The 22,013-nt window shown below is 53.2% G+C and overlaps 4 protein-coding genes across 4 annotated transcripts; 1 reads left to right on the forward strand and 3 right to left on the reverse strand.

The window, feature by feature from the left end:
* Nucleotides 1-768: 768 nt before the first annotated feature.
* Nucleotides 769-3,076, reverse strand: ALTATR162_LOCUS11764 (uncharacterized protein; the record flags this gene model as incomplete). The annotated part of the gene is made up of 2 exons (XM_043319406.1): nucleotides 769-2,634; nucleotides 2,684-3,076. 2 exons carry the CDS (start codon nucleotides 3,074-3,076, stop codon nucleotides 769-771), a joined length of 2,259 nt encoding a protein of 752 aa, XP_043175341.1.
* A 332-nt stretch (nucleotides 3,077-3,408) lies between these two features.
* Nucleotides 3,409-5,753, forward strand: ALTATR162_LOCUS11765 (uncharacterized protein; the record flags this gene model as incomplete). The annotated part of the gene is made up of 2 exons (XM_043319407.1): nucleotides 3,409-3,511; nucleotides 3,559-5,753. The coding sequence occupies 2 exons, from the start codon at nucleotides 3,409-3,411 to the stop codon at nucleotides 5,751-5,753; spliced, it is 2,298 nt and encodes a 765-aa protein (XP_043175342.1).
* A 6,004-nt stretch (nucleotides 5,754-11,757) lies between these two features.
* On the reverse strand, nucleotides 11,758-18,813 carry ALTATR162_LOCUS11766 (uncharacterized protein; the record flags this gene model as incomplete). Its single annotated transcript, XM_043319408.1, has 3 exons — nucleotides 11,758-13,939; nucleotides 13,997-14,133; nucleotides 14,185-18,813. 3 exons carry the CDS (start codon nucleotides 18,811-18,813, stop codon nucleotides 11,758-11,760), a joined length of 6,948 nt encoding a protein of 2,315 aa, XP_043175343.1.
* A 597-nt stretch (nucleotides 18,814-19,410) lies between these two features.
* On the reverse strand, nucleotides 19,411-21,356 carry ALTATR162_LOCUS11767 (uncharacterized protein; the record flags this gene model as incomplete). Its single annotated transcript, XM_043319409.1, has 2 exons — nucleotides 19,411-20,936; nucleotides 21,017-21,356. The coding sequence occupies 2 exons, from the start codon at nucleotides 21,354-21,356 to the stop codon at nucleotides 19,411-19,413; spliced, it is 1,866 nt and encodes a 621-aa protein (XP_043175344.1).
* Between the last annotated feature and the right edge of the window lie 657 nt (nucleotides 21,357-22,013).

Below are 22,013 nucleotides of genomic sequence, written 5' to 3' on the forward strand. Positions count from 1 at the left end.
TGTCTGTAGGAGCGTTTGGCAGGTTGGAGATGTTGTAGTTTGTGTTGAAAAGTGAGGTCTGAAGAGGGCTTGATATACGTCGTGGTAGTGATTATAATAGTCATCGTCAAGGGTGTTTACAGTAGCCTGTCGCGTGGGGCAACGGCGAGGAACGCGTTCCGAACGTCATAGCCCTGCGACCCCAGCCCTACATCCCTACTCTCACAGACCCTACACCTGGTCTTACTTCCCCTTTGAAACGAACGGCTCGTACATGGTTGGCTGGTACTCAACGCTTTGGCTAGTGTACCGGCCGAAGGTGGCCGCCCATCTTCATGTGTGAGTCAAAGACTATATCGGTCACCATATGGCACAAATAGTACATGGATAGTATCTGGATTTGCATTTTCTCCTTGGGTCACTCCGGTGACCGAGCTCCGCAGAGCCCACGGGATTTATCTAACTCCATCCATGAAAACATCGCCAGCCAACCGAGAGACAAACTCCGTCAATCTAGTAAAACACGCTAACACATGTCGTCTGAACATGTACCGCAACTATGATCGTACATTGTCTTGCGCCCTTGCGCTGCCGAACACCAACGCCATGAAATTGGCTAAAAGCCATCCGCAAAACACCAACGTATCCCAGGCACTGCTTCGTGCTTGGCCTCAAGATTCGCCTTCAAGGATATTGTAAACTTGTAAAAAAGGTATTGAAGGAAATGCAGGTGATGTACATGTGGCAAAATGCAGAGAATATGAAAAGGGTATCCAGCTTGAAAAGTTCTCATAGATGCACCCGCATCGTGTCGTTGCTGCCAAAGGCCTTGCCGCAATTCGGGCACTTTCTCGCGCGGTTGGTGAGTCGATCTTGTACGCATTGGTCGCAGAACATATGCCCGCACGTCTTGATGACCGTGTTCTTGAGTTTGCTCTTGCAGATCTGGCACTGAATCAAAAGCTCCATCGTCGACACTTCAGAGCTCTGGTTGGCAGTGCTCTTCTTCTTGTAAATCTGCACTTGCTTCTCCAATCCGGTAACTTGAGCAGCCAACTTGTCTCGCTCAGTTTCCGATTCGCGTTGAGCGTGCTTTGCCGCAAGACATGTCGCATCCTTGGCTTCGACAACCTTCTTGAGCTCCGCAATCTGGCTGACGTGGCCTTCGGAAGTGATGGCGTTCTCGCTGACCTTTTGTTGCAGCTGGCGGTGCTGGGTTGAAAGGTCGTCCATTTGTGATCGCATTTCCGCACACTGCTTCTCCAGTTTATCCACGAGTGACCGGCTTAGGGAATCCGCCTCTTTCAGCTGCGCCACTACTTCGGTGGCTTTGGTGGCTTGGGCGCGGAGAATGCGAGTTTGCTGCTCTAATTCTCCTTTGGTCTTCATGGCTGCGAAGAACTTCTGGTCCGCCTTGGCTTTGTCGGCATGTGCCTTGGCAATGTTTTCTTCCCAAGCAGCGATGTCGGTGATCTTCTTGCTTGCAATCGCCTGCGCCTTCTTCCATGCCGACTCCATAGACGGGAGTTCGTTGCCCAGAATCTTGCATTGGCTCTCGAGCTTGGAGATCTTATTGCGCAACTGCTCTGGTGTCAAGTCGTCCAGCCCAGAGGTTTCTTGGCCTTCTGAGCTCTGCTGTTCCGCGATTTGCAGTCGCAGTCGCTCGCATTCGGATTCCAGTGCAGCGATACGGCTGTCGCATGCGCTCGCGAGCTGTTTCGACTGTTCAATGGACTCCTTGGAATCTTTGTGGCTGGCCTCCAAGACGTTATTCTTGGTAACGAGTTCGTCCCGGGCGTTTCGAATGCGAGCACAGTTCGCTTCCGCTTGCGAAACGTGGCTTGCACTGTCTGCCAAACTAGCGCGAACCTCATCATCCACTTTGATCCTGTACGCCGTTCGCTCGGCCTGGAATTTCTGTGCTTCTTCCCGCAAAGTGATGTTGGTGGCTTCCAGATTATTGATTCGCTTGATCACGTCTTCATGTTGGTTCTTGATGGCCTTGAAGAGATCGGTCTTTGCATAATCATCGTCCGAAAGGCCTGTGAGTTTCACTTTCAATGCCGAAACCTCCTCGGTGAGCTTCTTGTTCTCCTGCTCGATCTGCTCAAGCTGTTCTTTCCTCTTCGCTGCCTCAGCTAGAGCCTGGTTCTTCGCTGTTTCCAACTCTTCACTGATCGGCCCTGGTGAAGTACCATTGACGGCTTCTGTTCCGTTGCTGGCAGATGGAGTCTCTTCTTTTACAGAAGCACTGGTGCCAACTGCTGACTGCTCGAGTTTCTGAACTTGGGCGCTCTTCAACCGATCGAGCTTCTTCTCGGCAACCAGATAACGATGAGTAGCAGTGTCGAGCCGGTCAGATAATTGTTCCTTCTCGGTAGTGACGCGTTGCAGTCGCACAACATGATCTTTTTCAGTGACCAAGAGTTCTGACAGCTTCTGTTGGAGAGTCGCAACCTCAGGGCTGCTGGCGGGATATCTCGCAAAGAGTTCGGTAAGGGATGCAAGTATCTTCTCTTTGCGATCAGACAGGTGTTTCTTGAAGGTCTGGTTGTCCTCGCACAAAAGCGCAGCGGGCACGGACTGAGTAGCTTCGGCATCGCCTGATGATGCAGGTAGTTTCTCAGCGCCCAGGAGTTTGATCTCATCGATAAGCTAAGCAGCAATTAGCATCACCTCAATCAAATTCCAAGGGTGTACTGACCTGATCAAACCAAGCGTCAATTATCCGTAGGTGGTCATCGTGGTACTTGGAACGGCCTTCCAACTCGTTTAGTTGTGATTCGACGGTAGCCTTCTCGCGTTTGAACTCGCGCATCTGCCTGAGGATGGCATCTTTTTGGAACGACTGTAGATTCGTAGAGTCAGCGAGTGTATGCGCCGTGGGCGTGGGAGGATGGCGGGTGGTAATCGGGGGGCGAACCTCGATGTCATCTTTCCACGGCAAGTCAGCGTCTGGGTGGGAGCGAGCACCGTTGACAGTCACGGCTTGCCTCTTAGCGGGAGGAGCAGCGTCGTCGGCGATGGGCCGTTTTCGGTCCTCCATCTTGACAGCGTCAAGCGATGGGGGTGCGACGGTCCTGGCTTCGAGCCTCATCGAGGAGACACGGGTTTCGTTGATAGGGCAGCGAAGACGCGCGCGCTATCAGATCATTAAAGGAGATGAAGGAGCGGATAGAAGTCAGGTAGGAGACGGGCGGGCGAAGAGAAGCGGAAGGAGGTCGGGTGTCGTGTGAGGCCAGAGGGTGGGCGAGGAGAGTCGAGCGAAGAGAGTTCGTTAGCTGCTGGCTGGGCTGCCAAGAGCTAGTGTCGCGCTAGGACGTGGTCTGTGTCTCCAGACGCGACCATGCTCCGTCCGCTTCGTTCCCCACCCAATGTGAGAAAGATTGATAGCAGCCATATTCTGGCTTGGACGAGTGCTGACATACCATGTCTGCTGAGGAGGTCCCTAATCAGCCACCTGCTTCGGGTGGCGACAAAGCGCCTGCGCCTGCGCCCAAACCTGCGGCAACTTTCAGTTCCTTCATTAACAGTGAGTCGTCCCATGTAGAGGCGCCGACTGTGCTAAGCCGTGGTTAGAGAACACGACGGGCAAGAAGTTTGCACCCAAAGCCGCACGAAGAAGACCTGGCGCTGCTGCTACTGCTGCCCCAACCCCCACGCCTTCTGCGCCCGAGGCTCCAGCGACGACTGCACAATCGCAAACTTCGCAAACCGAGCCCTCGCCCTCGAGGACGCCGACCACTGAACCCGCGGCCACCGTACAACTACCCACACCAGCCGCGACTCAGGAGCCTACCGTAGAGACTACTCCCCAAGCCGCTACAAGCACAGCCGAATCTTCAACAGCGCCTTCACAACCGACCCCAACCCCCACCCCCACCGAGCCCCTCCCCACTCCAGCACCCACAAATACAGAGACTCAGACGCGAGCCGACAGGGAATCTCACCATGCTGTACAGTCTTCGACGGAATCGGGTCTCACCACCCAATACTTGGAGGATGTGGGCGAGGGTGGTAGATCGCCCAAGAGGCGCCGTATAGAACCGCCTGTACAGTTGGGTACACCTGCAAGCCAAGATGTCGCTTTGGGTGGAGGCGATGATGCGGCTCCGTCACAGTTGGCGCAACAAGAAACAGAGACAAGTCCACAACAACAACAACCGGAGGTCAACGTCACAATCGCTGTCAATGCGCCGGCACCAGCAAACGACATCAACGAACAAAACATCGATCCGAACCTCGCACCCCCTACCGCGGATGCTCAGGCCCTTCCACAACCGCGGAAGAGGAGGACGCTTCCATGGGCAGCGGTAAACCACCCTCCAGAGGGTGAAGAGGAGACAGTAGCTACGACGCCAACCCAAAAGCCTCGCCAGCCACCGAAGCCACGAGGAAAGAAGAACATCACAACGGATCCGGATGCAGACCACGTTGAACAGGAAGATGGAGACGAGGAAGAGGCTCAGCCCACTCGGAAGCGAGCTACCGCCAAACCCCGTGCGAAGAAAAAGGCTACAGACCCCACCACGCAGGATGGCGAAGAAGCACCAGCCCCACCGAAGAAAGCCAAAAAGCCAAGAAAGTCCAAGGGAGCCCTGAGCAGCGAGGTCGTCCAGGGCACGGAAGAAGAGGTTGGACGCATAGCCGATGAGATCGTGGCAGCAGCCGTGCGCCGCAAGCCGAAACCAAAGAGAAGGAGGAAGGCCACTCCAGAAGGCGAAGAAGTCGATGGCATTGAGGGCGAGGAAGGCACAAGGAAGGAAAAGAAACGAAAGGGAAGACCACCGCGGGAGCCCACTCCATCCGATGCTGAAGACCAGACCATCGACCCCGATGTCACCTATATGGATTCTCTCGCAGCTCGGACTGTTCGCATTGGAAAACTTTCTGCGCGTGAGAAGCAGATGCGTACCATTGATTGGGATGCAGTCAAGCAACGCCGGAGGGAGGAAGATAACAAGCATGTGACGTCAAAAGCGGAACAGGAAAAGGCTGACAGAGAGCTCGCTGAAGCAGGGGCACGGCTGGCGGTTGCACAAGTTGAACAGGGTCCCAGATTGCGGTTGAATGCAGACGGCGTCATGGAAGTAGTACCTGACTCTGGGGTCATCGATCGAGAGGGCGACGCAGACCGCCTTATCAACGAAATGGTTGTCACTGAAGACCAAGACATCACTGCACGCCTCACAACCCGCAGCTTCATGAAGAACAACAAGCGCTTTCCCAACGAATTCCTCCTCCCTGGCCAAGGACGACGTTGGACCCCGGATCTCACAGCACAGTTTTATGAGGGCCTCAAGTCTTTCGGTACAGACTTTCAGATGATATCTCAGATGTTCCCAGGGTTCACTCGGCGCTCCATCAAAACCAAGTTCACCCGCGAGGAGCGCGAAAACCCTGACGGTATTAGGGAAGCTCTTCAAGGACGATGCGAGATAAATCATGGCGGATGGGATAAATTTTTAGAAAAGTCCGAAAAGACAGAAGAGTCTTTCGCAGATGCAGATGAGATCAAACGCCAGATGGCCGAAGAAGAGGCGGAGTTCAGAGCGAAAATAGCTGCGGCACAAGCAGAGGCCCAAGAGAGAAAACGACAACGTGAAATTGCCGGGATTGATGCAGACGGTAACCCGTTGGGTGACGGAACGAACAAAGAGAATGGCAAGGGGAAGAAGAAGAGAGGAAAGAATAAGCAGGTCGCCTTCCAGGAAGAGCAGGGCGTGGAGATTATTGGAGAGATTGGCGATGATGATACTTGGGGTCAGGAGTAAGCGAAGGAGAGCATGTCCTGGTATGGACAGCAGGTTGCAAAGAGCGACATATGATACGGCCAAGTCAATGACTGACGAACATGATACCCCATAGATTCCACGGCCTTGAAAGGCAAAGAACAAGCAATACCAATGCATGAACTCACATTCTTTCCAACTTTGGGTTAAGTCGTCTTATGGTGTAGCGACATAATTTGACATAGAAGAACAGGTAAGATTCGACGCGGGATACTCTTTCCCATATTCCTGGGCAGAGACGTAGCATGGATTGGGTGTGTGGTGGTCAACAGTTATCCCACGAGGCAAAACCACCGAACATGATATCATTGGTATTTGTCCTTGCCCAAGTGCTGTCCCGTTGTAGTCTTGGAGAGGCGGCAGAAGACTTTTGGAAGGTGCAATGGTATCCTACGCCTATATCGAGGGTCAGCCAGAAAAATCCTCGATAAGCTTTACAACGAGACTGATTTGCACCTTCTTTTTATTATGGGCACGAGTCTTCTGGGTTTATATGCCGTTTTTCATATAATGTAGGCGAGGCTGCCTACTGCTGCGCACGACGTTCGTAGCTGCCTGATTAGGTCTACACAGCCCCCTTGGCATACCCCCATCAACCACCCAGCAATGTCCTTCGCTGTTCTATCACTGTACGCCCGAACTAATTTTCATCACTAGATGTGCGTCTAGTCAAAACACCGGTTCAGCATCAATCTATGCAATGCTATGCCACTTTTGTCAAAACCTCGTTTTTTCACCTGCAAAGGGGGTCCATCTTCCGAGTAGCAGTTATCCACATTACTCTTTATGTACTGATCATACATTTATAAGCATACATCAGCCTTCCAAAAGAGCATTGGAACTCTCAGCTAGCAGTTGATGCCGAATGTGTGCGCCTTTCTGGTTTCGACTATTTGAACGCACCGAACCTACTCATGCGCGTCACCATAACGATTATGGAGCCACACCCATTCTTCTCGCCATGGAATGGAAGCCTCGGCGAGACGAGCACTACGAAATACATAATTACGCACCGTTCCTAATGCGTTCATACTATGGGGAGACTTCGCATTTACTTACTCTAGGGAGACCTGTCTCTGGTATGTCATATGAGCGTGAGCTACGGTTTCAACTGATCTAGAATACAGGCGAATTAAGCACCATACTTGATCGTTCCTGCGTTCTTTCACTGCAGCCTGAAAAGCAACATGACCCAATCGGTGTTGCCGTCGACAGCCACACGGGATCTGACTATAACCTGAATTTGATAAAGATTTGGCTCGAGAACTGCCAAAAAACACACCGTCATTGCATGAAGGAAGTGTCTTCCCAAACACCACCGCTACTACCCACCCGAGTTATTGACATTGACACCCATGGGCAAGCACGCATCATAGAAATGGCAGGAATAAGAGCAAACCATCTAACACTGAGTTATTTCTGGGGCCAAGGAAAGAAACTGCTTTGCAAAAAAGGATCAGGATCATACGAGCAGTTCAAACAAGAGCTACCAGTCGACGATTCAATGCCTAAAACATTTAGAGACGCTTTGAAAGTTACCAGGGCTCTTGGATATCGATTCCTGTGGATAGACGCTTTGTGCATCGTTCAGGACGATCCAGACGATGTACGAAACGAAATGGCTGTGATGGGAAACATCTATCTACAGTCAACGTTAACCATCTTTGCAGCGAACGGTCCAGACACTGATTCGGGTCTCTTCTTTAAACGCGACGCTCGAGCGATCAAGACCTGTAACAATCGAGTGACGCTGGAACGGGGCACCAGCAAACATCTCCGTAATCCTGTGGCTACATCGGTTTCATCTCCGAATAGGCTTCATCCCAGTGCTCTTCACACAAGAGGATGGGTCCTCCAAGAGGAGGTGTTGTCAGGATGCTTACTGACTTTTGGACCTGACACGGTTGAATGGTGTTGTATAAGTGACTTCAGGGGTGAATATGATCCGTGTATGCATGCTTCAGATCCAGATGGTAACGACAGAGAATACTCAAGAATGATGGGAAAAGGTCCAATCGATATAGTGCGATTGATATTACGATGTCCAGACCTCTTCGACAAGGCATCATCTTCCTCAGGTATGACTTCAGATTGTCACTTCGATATATGGTATGGCATGGTTGGCAGATACAATCGGAGGACATTAAGTGTCTATTCTGACAAACTACTTGCAGTCGCAGGCTTGGCAAGCCTCATGCAAAAGAACTACAATCTCACCTATGCCGCTGGATTGTGGAAAGAAGATTTACAGGCTGGCCTATGCTGGTTGGCTAGTTCTTTTCTCAAAGATGATGGGGCGTCCAACGACGGAGAATTCTTAGATTACCTTGCGCCAACTTCGTCCTGGGCTTCTGTGCGTAGCAAAAATTTGGTTTACCGTGGCACCTGGTGCCGCCAGGATCACTTACCAGAAGAGGGAATACAGCTTCTAGGTCTGGAAGTCTCACATCGGCCAGGAGCCCTTGCTGCCTTCGGTTGCATTACATTCGCTAGACTGACTGTATGCGCACGATTGCAGATGGTGTTGGTACCGCGTTCGGCAAATCTGGCCTTCCTTGTCATTGGAGCTAAAGATCTTAGGAATGTCTCCGCGGTCGACCTATTCACGGAGTCTTATGTTGGATCAGTGTATCTCGATTTATTGAGTATCTATGAGGATGTGTCCGAACGATATCGACATTGCCAAACAGTCACCAATTGCTGTTCAGCAGGGGATGATACCACTGACAAGACTGTTTGTAGTCATCAACTTCAGTCAACAGATTTGAGTGTTGGTGCATGCCCTGCCTCGTGTGGAAGCAGCATGATGGAAGCCGCAGGATGTTGGCTCTTGCTCTAACCCCGACCAACGCCGATAGACAAGAGTATCGCAGGATTGGCTTGATGAAGGTTGAAAATGTGGATCTCTTCCCGAGCAACAACTCTTACAATTCTTTTGTCGTTGATGGGGATCTGCATCAAGATTTCGAAATAATCCACATTGTGTGATCAGGGAGCAGCACATCAGCTATGACCTTTACATGACCGGTCGCCAATTACATCATACATCACACCAATCCACTACTCATTCCATCCCGTCCTCGCCTTAATAGCATCCGCCGCCTTCTCCGCAATAGCATAAACTGTCGTACAGAGATGCGTCGCCGGTAAATACGGAATCACACTGGCATCAACTACACTCAATTTCCTAACGCCATGAACCTTCAGATCCGTACCCACAACACCGCCATGTTCTTCCGGAAGCATAGATGCAGTACCCGCCGGGTGAGCGAATGTCGGTGCCGTTGTAGCGCGCAGATGTTTCTCAATGGCGGCCTCGCTCGTAACGTTGAGACCAGGTGTGAGTTCAACGGGGTCGAGACCAGAGAAAGAAGAGAGAGCGTTGAAGCGCCGGGAGAAGCGTACAATCCGAACGGCAGCTTTGATATCCAGGGGATTGGAGAAGGTACGCCAGTCAAGGACTGGGCCTGATGAGAGGTTCGCTGGATCAATATTCACGGTGCCGCGGCTCAGGGGACGCATTAATACTGCACTTCCTACGGGCCCTTCGCCGAAAATGACTTCATAGGTTGCAGCATCTTCGCGTCCGAGAAGGTCGGCGGTGACCTTTTGTACTGCTTTGGCACCTGCTATGAGCGTTTCTTCGTACTGGTCTGGGAGGTAGGGAGTGGGGTCTTGAGCTGCGACGGCATCAACAAGTGTTTGCCAGCCTTCCAGGTCGAGGGTCTTGAGGGGTAGGAAGGCAGCTTGGCTACCTCGAGATACTGTGAGAGGGCCTTCGCGCGTCTGTATATACTCTTTCTCGGCTTCCGCGTACAAGGTCTGGTTGGTTGTTAGATCCCCTTGGGCGGGCGTGTATGGGTTGTTTGTCCAGTTCCAGACACCGCCTCCGAGGGGATGGTCTTGAAAGTTTGCGCCCACGCCTGGCAGATGTTTCTTGACTTTGATACCCGCCTTTTCGAGGATGCTTTTGGGACCAACACCGCTGCGCTGAAGCAACCAGGGTGTCCAAAGTGCACCTGCTGCAACAATAACCTCCTTCCTCGCTTTTACCACGGTCTCCTCAGTACTTCCCACCTTGACGATATGTAGACCCTCAGCCTCCAGCTCACCACTTTCTTTGAAAAGAATCTCGGTAGCCTGGTAACCAGTCAAGAGATGATAGTTCCGCCTCTGTGCATACCGATCATAATGCGCAGTCCTAGCATAACTCCTCGTCCTTGTCACCGGATCCAACGCACTTGGCGCCATAATCGCTCCAATTGCATTCCCTGCAGCAGCTTCCTTGGGCTTCTCCACACCCATCTCCTTCCACGCATTCCACACAGGATCCTGACCGGGAAACTGGTACGGCGGGAAGGAAACTTGTATCTCGCCATGCCCACCATACGCCGCCTCTTCGTCCCACGTATAATTGTACTTTTCCGCACTCTCCTTACTTGGTGGCGTAAAGGTGACGGATTTCTTAAAGTAAGGGAGTAGGTCTTTGAAGCCCCAGCCTTTGTTTCCAAGGGTTTCCCATGCATCGTAGTCGGCTGCACTGCCACGGTCAAAGAACATGCCATTTACGGCACTTCCGCCACCAACTAGGGCGCCAGCTAGGACATTACGGGAAACATTGTTGAGTCCGGCGTTGGGAACGAGAGTAAAGTTATAGAAGCGCGATGGGTCGAAGTTTAGTGTGTCGGCTGGGAGGAGGATACGTGGGTCGTTGTTTAGCGGGCCGTATTCGACGACGAGGACAGTATCTATGTGGATGTGTCATGGAATGGTTTCTGGTGGCTATCTTGAAGAGAGAATTATGGCTCACATTTTCCGTTCTCCGTCAGTCTATTCGCGACCGTAAGACCCGAAGTACCTCCTCCAACGATGATGTAGTCATACGTCTGATTCAGCGGTGCTTTGAGGTGTACAGCGGAAATACCAGTAGCTGCAAGAGCGCTAAGCAGCAATTGAACGAATGACGATACCATCTTGAACTCAACTTCAAAACCAACTAACTCATCTCTTTTTTCCTATGCGTGGTTCCTTTATATACACATGCCCTCTTCCATGAACCTACCATACCCATCTCAGCAACATCTCCTGCACCATGCGAATCTACAAAGTATCCACATAACGTGCATGGGCAGATATCGTGTTTATGTACCTCTTAACTAGGGCCAAACGCATCTCCTTGCGTACAGCTCACGGACTGTTGTCGCCGAGAACCGTTAAACCAATTCACCGGGTTTATTGGAATGCAAGGCCCCGAACCTAACAGATATCCTCAAGTCACGGTGATTTTGCCGTCCAGTCCAGAGCCGCAATTTTCCGCCCGTCTGCAGGAGTAGCAGGGTCTGGAGTTTTTACATTGCGGCGCAGTTTGGGTAATGCACAGAGTGACAGGGGTCGGGGATGCGGCTTCCGAGTTGGAAAGACAGATTTCTTGCGGTTTGGAAGGGGTGTTGAGGAAGTACTATAGAGGTAGATGTATGTAAGATGGACGATATTAACAGTGTGTTCTGCTTTTCACCAGCACTACATCTGACGAGAAGAGAGTTCGGACATTCCATTCCAGTTCATTTCGTTTGATATCGCGCTCGCAAAGTCTATACTAGCAATCGCATCTCTTCGTCTTTCCTTCCTCAGTGATGATAGTACAAATAAAGCTAAAGAAGATGAACAAAGACATAAAAAGACTACAACCGGGCCTCCAATCCGGTTAATACACAGCCAAACAAACACCGTAATGATGCATACTCTTTTGCTGCGGTTTTTCTTTCGCTCGAGAACACAAGACTCAGAAAAAAGTTGTTCGTCCTCGGGGTATCGTAAAATGCCTCAAATAACCCTGGGCATGATCAAAAGACAAACGCCGCGCAATGCAATTTCCAGTTCCCAAAGTCGAATTATAGTAGAAAGAAAAGGTTAAGTTATTGTTGTTGTTCGAAATGTCGATTTGCTTCCCTCTTCCGCGTCAAGTCATAGGGCGCTCTGGGCGTTCCTAACGCCTCCTCTTCGTTTCTCCATGGCCTTGGTCCTGTGGATCGCGACCCCTCTTGCGGCCTTCGTCTCCTCCGCTGCCTCCGCCACCACGGCTCCTCCTATCGCGTTCATCCCTTCCTCCTGAAGCTCGTCCGTCGTCGCGAGAGCCACGCTCGCGTCTGCTGCTTTCACGAGGCTCCCGTCCTGATCTCGATTCGCCGTCTCGTTCGCGTTCCCGATGGCTGTTTCCCCTGTCGCTGCCTCGCTTCTCGCGTCCGCCGCGGTCTCGGTCAGAGCCACGCTCACCCTCTGCGCGCTCAGAAGGAGCAGTGCGGCTACTCCGCTCGTCGGGACGGCGGTCGGATCGATCGGGTGAACGCTCGCGTCCTGATCGGTGTCGGTGGCTGCGGGACTCTGAGCGGCCTTCTTCTTGTGGAGCACCCTCCATTCTGCTTGGTACATCATCGCTCCTGCTGCTTCTCGGGTGCTGATTCTCCATGCGATTGGGTGTTGAGTCAAGCGACGGCGGTGGCATTGGGCTTGTCATACCACCTGATCCTTCCATGGGACCATTGGCGCGAGTAGCACCGCGACCACGCACCGGGGGGTTAGAAGAAGGTGCGTTGCGCTCGCTTAATCGATCGCCAGGCGTGTTTCCAGTCAATACGTTATTGATAGCACGTAGTGGGTTGCCGGCATTCCTGGGTCCTCCGGGACCAGTTGGAGGTCGTGGGCCAACTGGCGATGAAGGAACAGGACCTTGGGGACCGCGGTTGTTACCACGCGGACCGCTTGGAGCGTTCGGTACATTGGTCTGAAGTGGTGGCCCGCTTGGTGCTCTACCTTCGATATTAACGAGTCTACTAGGATGGATTCCTGCTGGTAGTGACGCTGCAGGACCAGTAGGTGCACTCGGCGTGGAAGGCTGCGACGGTGCATGTGGCCGATCACTGCGCGGACCTGATGGTGGCGCCGGTTCTGAAGGCTGGTTCAGTCTGCCATAATTAGGATCCTGCGCACGTGGTCCAGGTGTAGGCTGGAACATCTCCCTCGACGCCCGAGACGTCGCAGCGGCTTCATTGCGCCCACCACGCGGACCGGTTGGAGCGCTGGCTCCTGGATCGTCCCGGCGGTCTCTACCACCAGAAGGTGGCATCTGGGGACGCTCTTCCCGAAGTTCCCGTGGCACATCGTTCCGACCATGATAACCAACAGGCGGGCGCTCTTCGACTCGACGGTCTTCACCACGTCTGTCATCGCTATGGCGAGGAGAGTCCAGGCGAGAATCTCGCTCGCCACGGTTGTCACGATCAGATCTCGATGGCATGTGCCTACCATGCTCTGCTTGGTTGATCAAGGCAGCACGCGCTGGGTTGACTGTAGGCTCTTCCTTGGTTGGGATCGGCACCGTTGGAAGTCGCGGTGGTCTTTCGTTCTGTTCTGCAGCATATGGGGCATTGGCTGGTGGACCATCTCGCCGGTATTCATTGGCTAGTGAAGAAGTGGAAGGCATCCGCCGAGGCTCCATTGTAGCAGGCGTAGCATGACCTCGAGGGTCGGAGCGCTCACGTTGATCTCTCACATCTCTAGGGTCTCGTGGATCCCAAGTGGGCGGTCGTACTGCTGGCGCTCGCGCATCTCGTGGGGGTCCTCGCATGGCCCGATCATCGTAATCACGTTCTCTGCCAGACCATTCGCGATGCTCGGCGGCTGAAGGTACCCTTTCCGGAGTTCTGCCACCAGGTAGAGGTCGCGCGCGTCGACCAGGCGAAGCATCCCGCAGACGTCCAGCATCTGCCGAGCGATCAAGTCGGCCGTAGTCGCCAGGGGGTCCTCGACTGTCGTATCTACCGTGCGTACTTTCGGGCGTGCGATCAATGATAGGGCGTTCCGGTTGTCGATTTCTCGGTTGTGAGTCTGGTCGCGATGGCAGTGCGTGCGATGGTCTGCCAGCTGGAGTATTCTGTCCTGGTGCGTTTCTGCTATCTGGTCGCAGTGGAACAGATGAGTGATGCATTGGAGGACCTGGCTTCGGTGTAGGTCTGCCAGAGCTGGTCTCTTGTTGCGATGGGGTGGAAGGCCTACTGTCGGACGATTTCGGCGTTGGCTTGAACGATTCTCTGTCCCTTGAAGAAGGCGCGGGCGTTGCACTATTGTGCTTTGACCTGTTGTCGTTTGGCTCTCGTGCTGGGGTACCGTTTCTGGAAAATGCCGATCAGTTTCACTGTTGATAATGTCGGGAAAATTCGTGAACTTACGTTTCGGGCTTTGGCTTGAAAGCAGGTGCAGCCGCGTCGAGTTTCGTATCCTGTGACTGTGGAGTTTTGCCCTTCTCCGTAGCAGCTTTGTCGCTTCCGTTCGTCGTGCTTCCAGGCACGGGTGTGGGTGCCGGTACCTAAGGCGCATTAGTTCGCTGCCGTGTGCGTGGCGATGCGGATGAACTCACGTTGCGGAAGACATGGTCCTCCTGCCAGAACTTCTCTCCTTTGAGGATGGGACCAAGCACAGATTCCAACGACCTCATAAGATCTTGTCTCTCCTCTCCCTGCTTCAAACGTACAACCATCTCCTTTAGCTCTGTGCCCATGCTCGTGACTTTAGGGAAATTGGTACCCAGCGCGTGAAGGACGTTGATTGAATTACGCATTTGCATGTAGTTGCCACTCTCCAGGCATGTCTTAAGCGCAGCTGCAAGTGCCTTGTGCCACTTGAATAAGACCATGCAAAACTGGTCGTACGTGAAGAAGCTTGTTACGTTCCGCTCCCCATCGTAGCCTCTACCGAAGCCAGGGAGATTCTTTTCCGGACCATGAGCATTCTTGACGAAAGCATCGTCCTTGTTCTCCTGCCAGACTTGCAACTCACGCAAGATGCCGCCGAGGAAACGCCCGAAAGATGACGATTCTGCTTCGGTGTACATGCTGATGATGGACGTAAGCCTGTTTGCGTTGAAGAGCATATCGAGTAGTCTGCTCATGCGGAACCCTGGCACGCCTGAGCTGTGCATGAATATGAGCATAGAGAACGCATATTGTGCGTCTTCTTGAGATATGCGACTGCGAGGGATGAAGCAATCTTGGAGTACAGCATTATGCAAGGCGTCGCACTGTGGCCCCATCATTGGAACGCCTTCGAACCATCGGCGCAACTCGACCCGCAAACTCTCTTGCGTCATAGCATGGTTTTTCGTGACAACCTGTTGTTCTTCCTTGACCCTGGCTATGTTTTCCTTAAGAGCTTTCACTGCGTCCGAATCAGCTTTGGGTACGTTGGGTCGGTAGCCACGGCGCTCGGGCACAGGAGCAGGCAGCTGTCGTTCCAAGGTTTCGATAGAATCCTTATATTGCTGATTAATGCCATCAGCATCGACGACAACGTCTATCAGAGACAACTGCCAGAAAGCGACGTAGTAGGACACACAAGGATGGTTGCCGAAGGTGTCGGGTAGCTGCTGTTTGAGTTGGCTCGCCAAGCTTTCAATCTCTGGGTTTGGTACATCGGGCAAGGAAGGCTTATCCGAACGAGCTCCAGTCGCAGAAGGAACGGAATCTTTCATTTCCACATCCTCGGTCGCTTTGGATGTCTCAGTGGGCGTAGCGTCAGTCTGGGCTTCATTTACAACTAGTGTCTCCTCCACGCCACTCATGGCAATATCGCCATTCGTCTGCGTATCGGAAACTAGCTTCGAGCGTTGCTCAGCCCGGAAAGTATTAGCCTTGGCTGCTATGCTCGCACGAGCGATGGTAAAAGCGACATCCGGCTGGACATGGTAATCCGCGATCATCTCTACCAACGAAGGGAAAAGAGCGTCGAAGTCGTCCACAGAAAGGAATGTTCGGAGGAGCTCCAGGTATTGAAGCATGTCGGAGCGCAACTTGTCGACATTGAAGAGTACAGGCTTGTCGGGTACTTCCAGCTGATCATCGCGGTGAACGTAGGCTTCCACGTGTTGCGCCAGCGCGATAAGAATCTGTGGTCCCAGACCCGTCTCCTTTAAGCATCTGACTAGACGTCTCGCTGAAGAAGCAGCGTGGGCACGGTTGTCCGCTAAACGATACTGCAAGGTAAACGTACGGAGCGCAGGTCCTGCACAAAGCGCCAGAGTCACCGATTCCGACACAGATCCACTGACGCTAATGCCACCCATGGACTTGACGATTTGTTCAAGAACGTCCAGCATATATAGCTCGCCTTCGGCAGTCAAGAGCTGATGCGTGGTGAGCTGTAGAACGGGAACAGGATCCATTAAGTGGTATCTTGCGTAAGCTTTGCCAACAAACGTAGCAATGTTCTTCAGCCACGGTGCAGACAGCATACCATCGTCCTGTTGCGATCCTTTGTCGGGGTTGAGAAGGTATGTGACCAGCGTCCAGGTTAGGACATCATATCCCAGCAAGGTGAGGTATCGGCTGCACTCCACTAACGCAGTGATCATGTTGGGGTAGTTGACCAACTGCTTGACTGTTGTTCTGAACACAATTCCTGGGCTAGCATACGAGATCTTGGCGATCTTACGACCGTACTCTTTCGTGTTGGTAGCGGAAATACGACTCAGGGTCTTCCTAGTTTCCACCTCGACTTGGCTGAAAGCTGTCTTGATCACGGGCTTAAGCATTCCGTTAAACCATTGCTGATAGATGGTATATCGAGTGGCTGTGTCGAAGTGTCTGAACAGATCCCAGGCCTCGTTAATAACTCCAGGGTTTCTGCCTGTAAACGTAATCGCAGGGGCAATGAAGGTTGCTGAGAAGTTGACCCATCGCTTTCGGTTGGATTCGGAAGGATCGTCGACTAGATTCTTCTTGCCAATACGTATGATCTTGGTTAGGAGGACGCTGTCCTTGCCGCACTCTGGTCCCACCAAGCCTAGGAGACTGGTGCAAAGTTTGATCACATCATCCACCTCTTGACACACGGGAACGTTGTCAACCCAGTCTTCCCAATAGAACTTGTAGTCGATTCCGCCGTCTTGATCTTTCCTGTCCGGCTTGGCCCATCGGAGAGTTCGTCGAGGAACGTAGTCGCTTGGCCTCAGAAGACCACGGTTGGCACACCCTTTGGTAGAGATGACGGGCTCCTCGACCGACGGAGGCTTGGATTCCTCGTAAACCTTGCTCAGAGAGTGGTGTGCGAGGCGGAAGATGAGGTCCAGCAGCTCAGGGTAAACGTCGAGGAACCAGGGATGCCGCCCGAGAATGAACAGAGCTTCTGGCAGCGCGCCGATGCACAGCAGACTCTTTAAAAGCGTGAACTTCTGGTCCTTGGGCTCAGGCAAAGCTTTCTTCTTGTCCGTGGGCTCATCGGATCTAGCAGGCGTGCTTCGTCCAGTATCCGATTTGGATCTGGTTTCGGCATCTCGAAGGCGAGAAACAGCTGGCGGACCAGGTGTCTCATCGGGAAGCGCACCAGCCATTGTTAGCGCATTCACGACTGCGCCTCTTTCACTTTCCTCCTTTTCCTTCTTGGCCTTAAGGAGCTTGTCTTTGTGTGCACCCATGTCTGCCTCTAGTGGATATAAGTGGGGATAAAGGTCCAGAATAGAAATGAAACCGATCTTGACCAAGAGTGCAATCAGGTACATGAGGTTATCGGGAAGTTCGTCAGTGGCATCGCGAACATCTGATGCGTAGAACTGGAGCTTGAAGCCAAGTAGTTGAGCGGCGATGTCATTTCCTGACGGAGGGAGTGTCTTGGTTTGCTCCATCCACTCATCAGCCCATTTCCGAGCTGCCTGCTGCTTCGATAGCGGCGCACCTTCGGCACGTAATGTCTGATCGGGTTGCCGGTTGTTCGCAATGATGCGACGGCCTCCAAGTTCAAAGAATGCCTGGATGCCGGCCCGGTCGCCCAATTCACCAACTCGCTGCCAAAATTTGCGATCGCGCGACTCTCGCAGCCGCAACTGTTCGTCCTTCTCTTCATCGGTATAATACCACTGCTTCGCATCAGGTCGTGCCCAAAGGGGAAGCGTCGGTACCTCAGGCTCCTCCCATCTGACGTTATCGAAACCGCGTAGCTCAGGCCACCATGCGCTCGACCTTAGCATCTTGACGAAAAACCTTCCGTGCTTGACTAGGAGGTTGGCAAACACATCCAGTGTCACGTCGAGAACCCTGCCAATGTCCAGATCGAATGCGCCAATGAGAGCGTTTACTCGTTGCCAGGTTTCGCTGACGACTTCCTGCGAGGGCGGTTCGCTATTCACGGTAGTGAAGTATTCGGTCATGAGCTTCGAGTAGCCCTCGGTCTCTTCGCGCAAGAGGTTGTAGTTGGACTGTCGGTATAGGGCGTGGGTGGCTTTGCGAACAGCCATCTTGGAGAAGCTGTCGCGGACTAGGCCCAAGGACTTCAAGAGATCGTTTTCCAGCTCGGCTCGCATGCGCGACACGTTGATGTCTGTCGCGACAAGCATTTGTCTTACAAGTGCCTGCTTGCCTTCATCTTGCGTGAGCGAACTCAGAGTGTCGAGGAATGTCGATACAGAGTCCACCTGCTCGTCGGCCGGGGCGGATGTGATGTCGCGTACTATTGATCCCAGCTCGCCGGCATCCAGTAGCTGGCCCATAGACGCCTCGATAATCTCGTGGAATATGACTGAGAGGGTGAGCACGTCGCCGGCGCCTTGAGCAGCCACAGCAGCCTTGACCACAGCGTCGCGTGCTTCGCCATTCCAGTGAGCGACGCGGTCTGGCGTTAGATACTCATTGCTCTCGGGGGCCTCGCGCGTTATAGAAGGCGTCGAAGGTTGTGAGGGCGCTGGCGCTGGGGTGGACGGTGTGGCTTGAGACGGCCGAGTCAATGGAAATGTATTTGCGGGCGGAGACATGGCGGTCGGCGATGCATGTGAGACATTGTTAGGACTCTGGGGAACACTGGAACCACCGCCACGTCCGTTGTTTCTGCTCTGCCGCCTACCGCCACCGCCGCCGCCGCCGCCGCGCGGACTGTTGGCTTGCTGTTGTTGATTATGCGCGAATCCGAGGTTCTGCGGGCGATGCGGCGACGGTCGTCCAGTGCGGTCGTCATCCTGTGAGTAAGTGCGCTCGGGTCGCTTTCGCTTGGGTGGAGGAGGCATGATGGTACCCTCTTACGATCGAGAGACCGGCGCGAGCAAAGAGTTGATGAAATGCGTGGGGAGCATGCGGTGGTTGCTCGTCGAGGTGTTAGGGAGGGGGGTGGTTGAATATTCGCGCTCTGCAGTCAACAATTATGGTAGAGACTGGATTAGGCGGCGACTTGATGGGGTTTGGCAGCGCCAAATGGTAGAGTCGCGTTGCGGCGGGCGCGGTTGATGATGGAGCGTGTCTCGATTTCGTGAGGCTCAAACCCTGGGAGCTGTCACTAGCGCAATGGCTGACGTGAACCTAACGTTGCGGCCGTGCATTCCTCAGGCGTCCACCTTCCCTTTCACCAGGCCGCATTAAGCAGTATATGACAATAGAAAGACAAATTTCTCTCCCATTCACTCAAGACGAAGAATAGTTAGGTATACACCCAAGGTACAATAGAGACTACAAGTTTCTAGCATGACAGTACTGCATTATGAACATATGTTTGCGCGGACGAATCATGAGTAAATTTCGATGCGCTATCAACGCTCTCTCAAACTACATAGGTCTCAAATAACAAAACGAGCGACCAGACCTCATCACCAACTACTTGACGCCCATGTCTAAGCAGCAGCAGCAACGGCCTGTGCGGTAGCCTTGCGCTCGTGCTCAAGCACAGCCTCTAGCACGCCAGTCGCGCCCTGGCCAGCCTTCATCTCATTGATAACATCGGTCAGGCCAAGCTGCTCGTCCGTCCAGAGAGGAGCTACCTCCTCTTTGCCAGCCTCGCCGACGCCAATGAAGCCGCCCTCAGCTGCCCATTCGCTTGTGCGCTTGATTCCCAATTGGTTCCAGACGGCATCAACGGCCTCGACCAGGTGATCGCGATACTCCCGGATATGACCTGGGGTAGGCGTGATGCGTAGTCGCTCTTGACCTACAGGAACAGTGGGGTAGTTGATGGCCTGGACGTAGATGCCCCAGTCCTCAAGGAGCAGGTCAGACGCCTTCCTGGCCACCTCGGCGTTTCCGACAAGCACGGGTATAATGTGGCTAGGGTTAGGGATAACAGGAATGTTCTTCTCGCTCAGAGCATCCTTGACCGCACGAGTATGGAGTTGTTGCAGGCGTCGGTCACCCTGGTAGTTAGCCTGGTATTCGATGGCTGTCTTGGCACCTGCCATAGTCGCTGGTGGAAGCGAAGTAGTGAAGATAAATCCAGGAGCGAGCGATCGGATGGTGTCGACAAGCTTAGTAGAGCCAGCAATGTAGCCGCCAACGCAGCCGTAGGCCTTTCCGAGTGTACCAGTGATGATGTCTACACGGTCCTGGATCGTACCCTGGGGTCGGCCTGCCTTGTGTGCCTCGTAGTCGAGATGTTCAGCCACACCAGCGCCGTGTGGTCCGTACATGCCTACAGCATGGACTTCGTCCAGAAAGGTAATGGCACCGTACTTTTCGGCAAGGTCACAGATTTCTTCGATTGGTCCAATGGAGCCGCACATGCTGTACACACTCTCGAATGCAATGATCTTGGGGTATTCCGCAGGAATTGACTGCAGCTTCGCCTCAAGGTCTGCGACATCGTTGTGCTTGAATACCATCTTCTTCGCACCTGAATGACGGATACCCTGAATCATAGAGGCGTGGTTCAAGCTGTCAGAGAGAATGACGCAGTTGGGCAATTTGCTTCCGAGAGTCGCAAGAGTCGCATCGTTCGCTACGTAGCACGATGAAAAGACAAGCGCAGCCTCCTTGGAATGGAGCTTTGCAACCGTGTCCTCCAATGCTACAGCGTGTTGGTTGTGTCCGGAGATGTTCCTGGTGCCTCCAGCGCCAGCTCCGTAGTTGTCCAGGGTCTCGTGCATCGACTTGAGCACGTGCGGGTTGCGGCCCATGCCCAGGTAGTCGTTGGAGCACCAGACTGTCACTTTGTCCTCGGGAGATTCCTTGTGGGCGCGCGGGAATTCTTTGGCCAATCGATTGATGTTGTTGAAATAGCGGTAGGACTTGTCCTTGTGCTTCTTGTCCAGCTCATTGTGGTAGAAGCCTTCGTAGTCGAATGTGGCGGCTCGTGGGGCGGATGAAGATGCGACATTGGAGGGCTTAGCATTCACAGGCTTCAAAGCTGCGTGCGGGAATGGTGGACCTGCCGCCGTGTTAGCCTATACTCTACTATTTCCGCCATACTGAAAGTGCTATATTTCGGCTTGGTAGGGAATCTCATACCCTGCTTGCCCCTCAGGCTCTCGATATCAACAGCCTGAGCCTCCTTGGAGGCCGTCGTGTGTAGCCTGGCTCGGTTCACGCGGGTGTGGTAAGCCCGCACACCGCCGAAAGCGCCGGCAAGAGCGTTGTTGCCATTACGGGAGCTCTGGACGGCGAGCGCCTTGCCCATGATGGGGCAGCGACGAGCGAGGACCTGGAGGTTTGACATGCTTCCGGCGCCGGGGGAAACTTCATGGCGCGCAGCGGCGGCGGTGGTGGTAGAGAGGGAGCGTAGAGTGGCGGGTGACGTCTTGTGAAGGAACGGGCACATGGACTTGGACTGGCGCAAAAGAGCCTCCATGTTGTCAAATGCGTGGCGTGTGTGGGGGTTTCAGTGTATGTGGTAGGTGTGCAGGTGAATTGGGGTGAGGATGAGTGCGAGAGAGAGGGACGGTTTGAAAATGTGTCAAAGATGTACTACATGAATTACATGCGGTAATAGCGCGGAATCTAGTATGCCGGGCATCGGCATCAAATGGACTCGTCATGATTGGTTCATATATATTAGCTTTCAACGCTGCCGACGCCATCTCACTCAGCGGTACGGTACTCCGGAGAGTAAATACTCGGATAGTTCCATGGCTTGTATATACGCGTATGAGAGGTCCAGGGTCTCGCCCGCCTTGTGCCCTGACAAGACCTGGGATGTAGCGCTGTCAGACCCTTCACAATCCATACAACACAACTCCACGTTATGTACCAAGTTACAATTCCTGTACATATCTTAGGGAGAGGTTTTTTGGTTTTCCAACTCAATCGTACAACATCTGAACTGCAACTACCTGCACCGTACAGTAGTAGTCTGTGGTCTTAGCGTACCCCGCCTTTTGCCCGGCGACCTGGCCTCAACCACTTATCTCGGAGCCGCCACCGTTCCCTTTCGTGAGGTTGATCTCTGCAAGCCCAGGGGGATCTGCGGTCCATCAGTTTGGATAGCACATCTCTCCAAAGCCTTCGT

Source organism: Alternaria atra (assembly GCF_907166805.1).
Source record: "Alternaria atra isolate CS162 genome assembly, contig: 37, whole genome shotgun sequence".
Classification (NCBI taxonomy): Eukaryota; Fungi; Ascomycota; class Dothideomycetes; order Pleosporales; family Pleosporaceae; genus Alternaria; species Alternaria atra.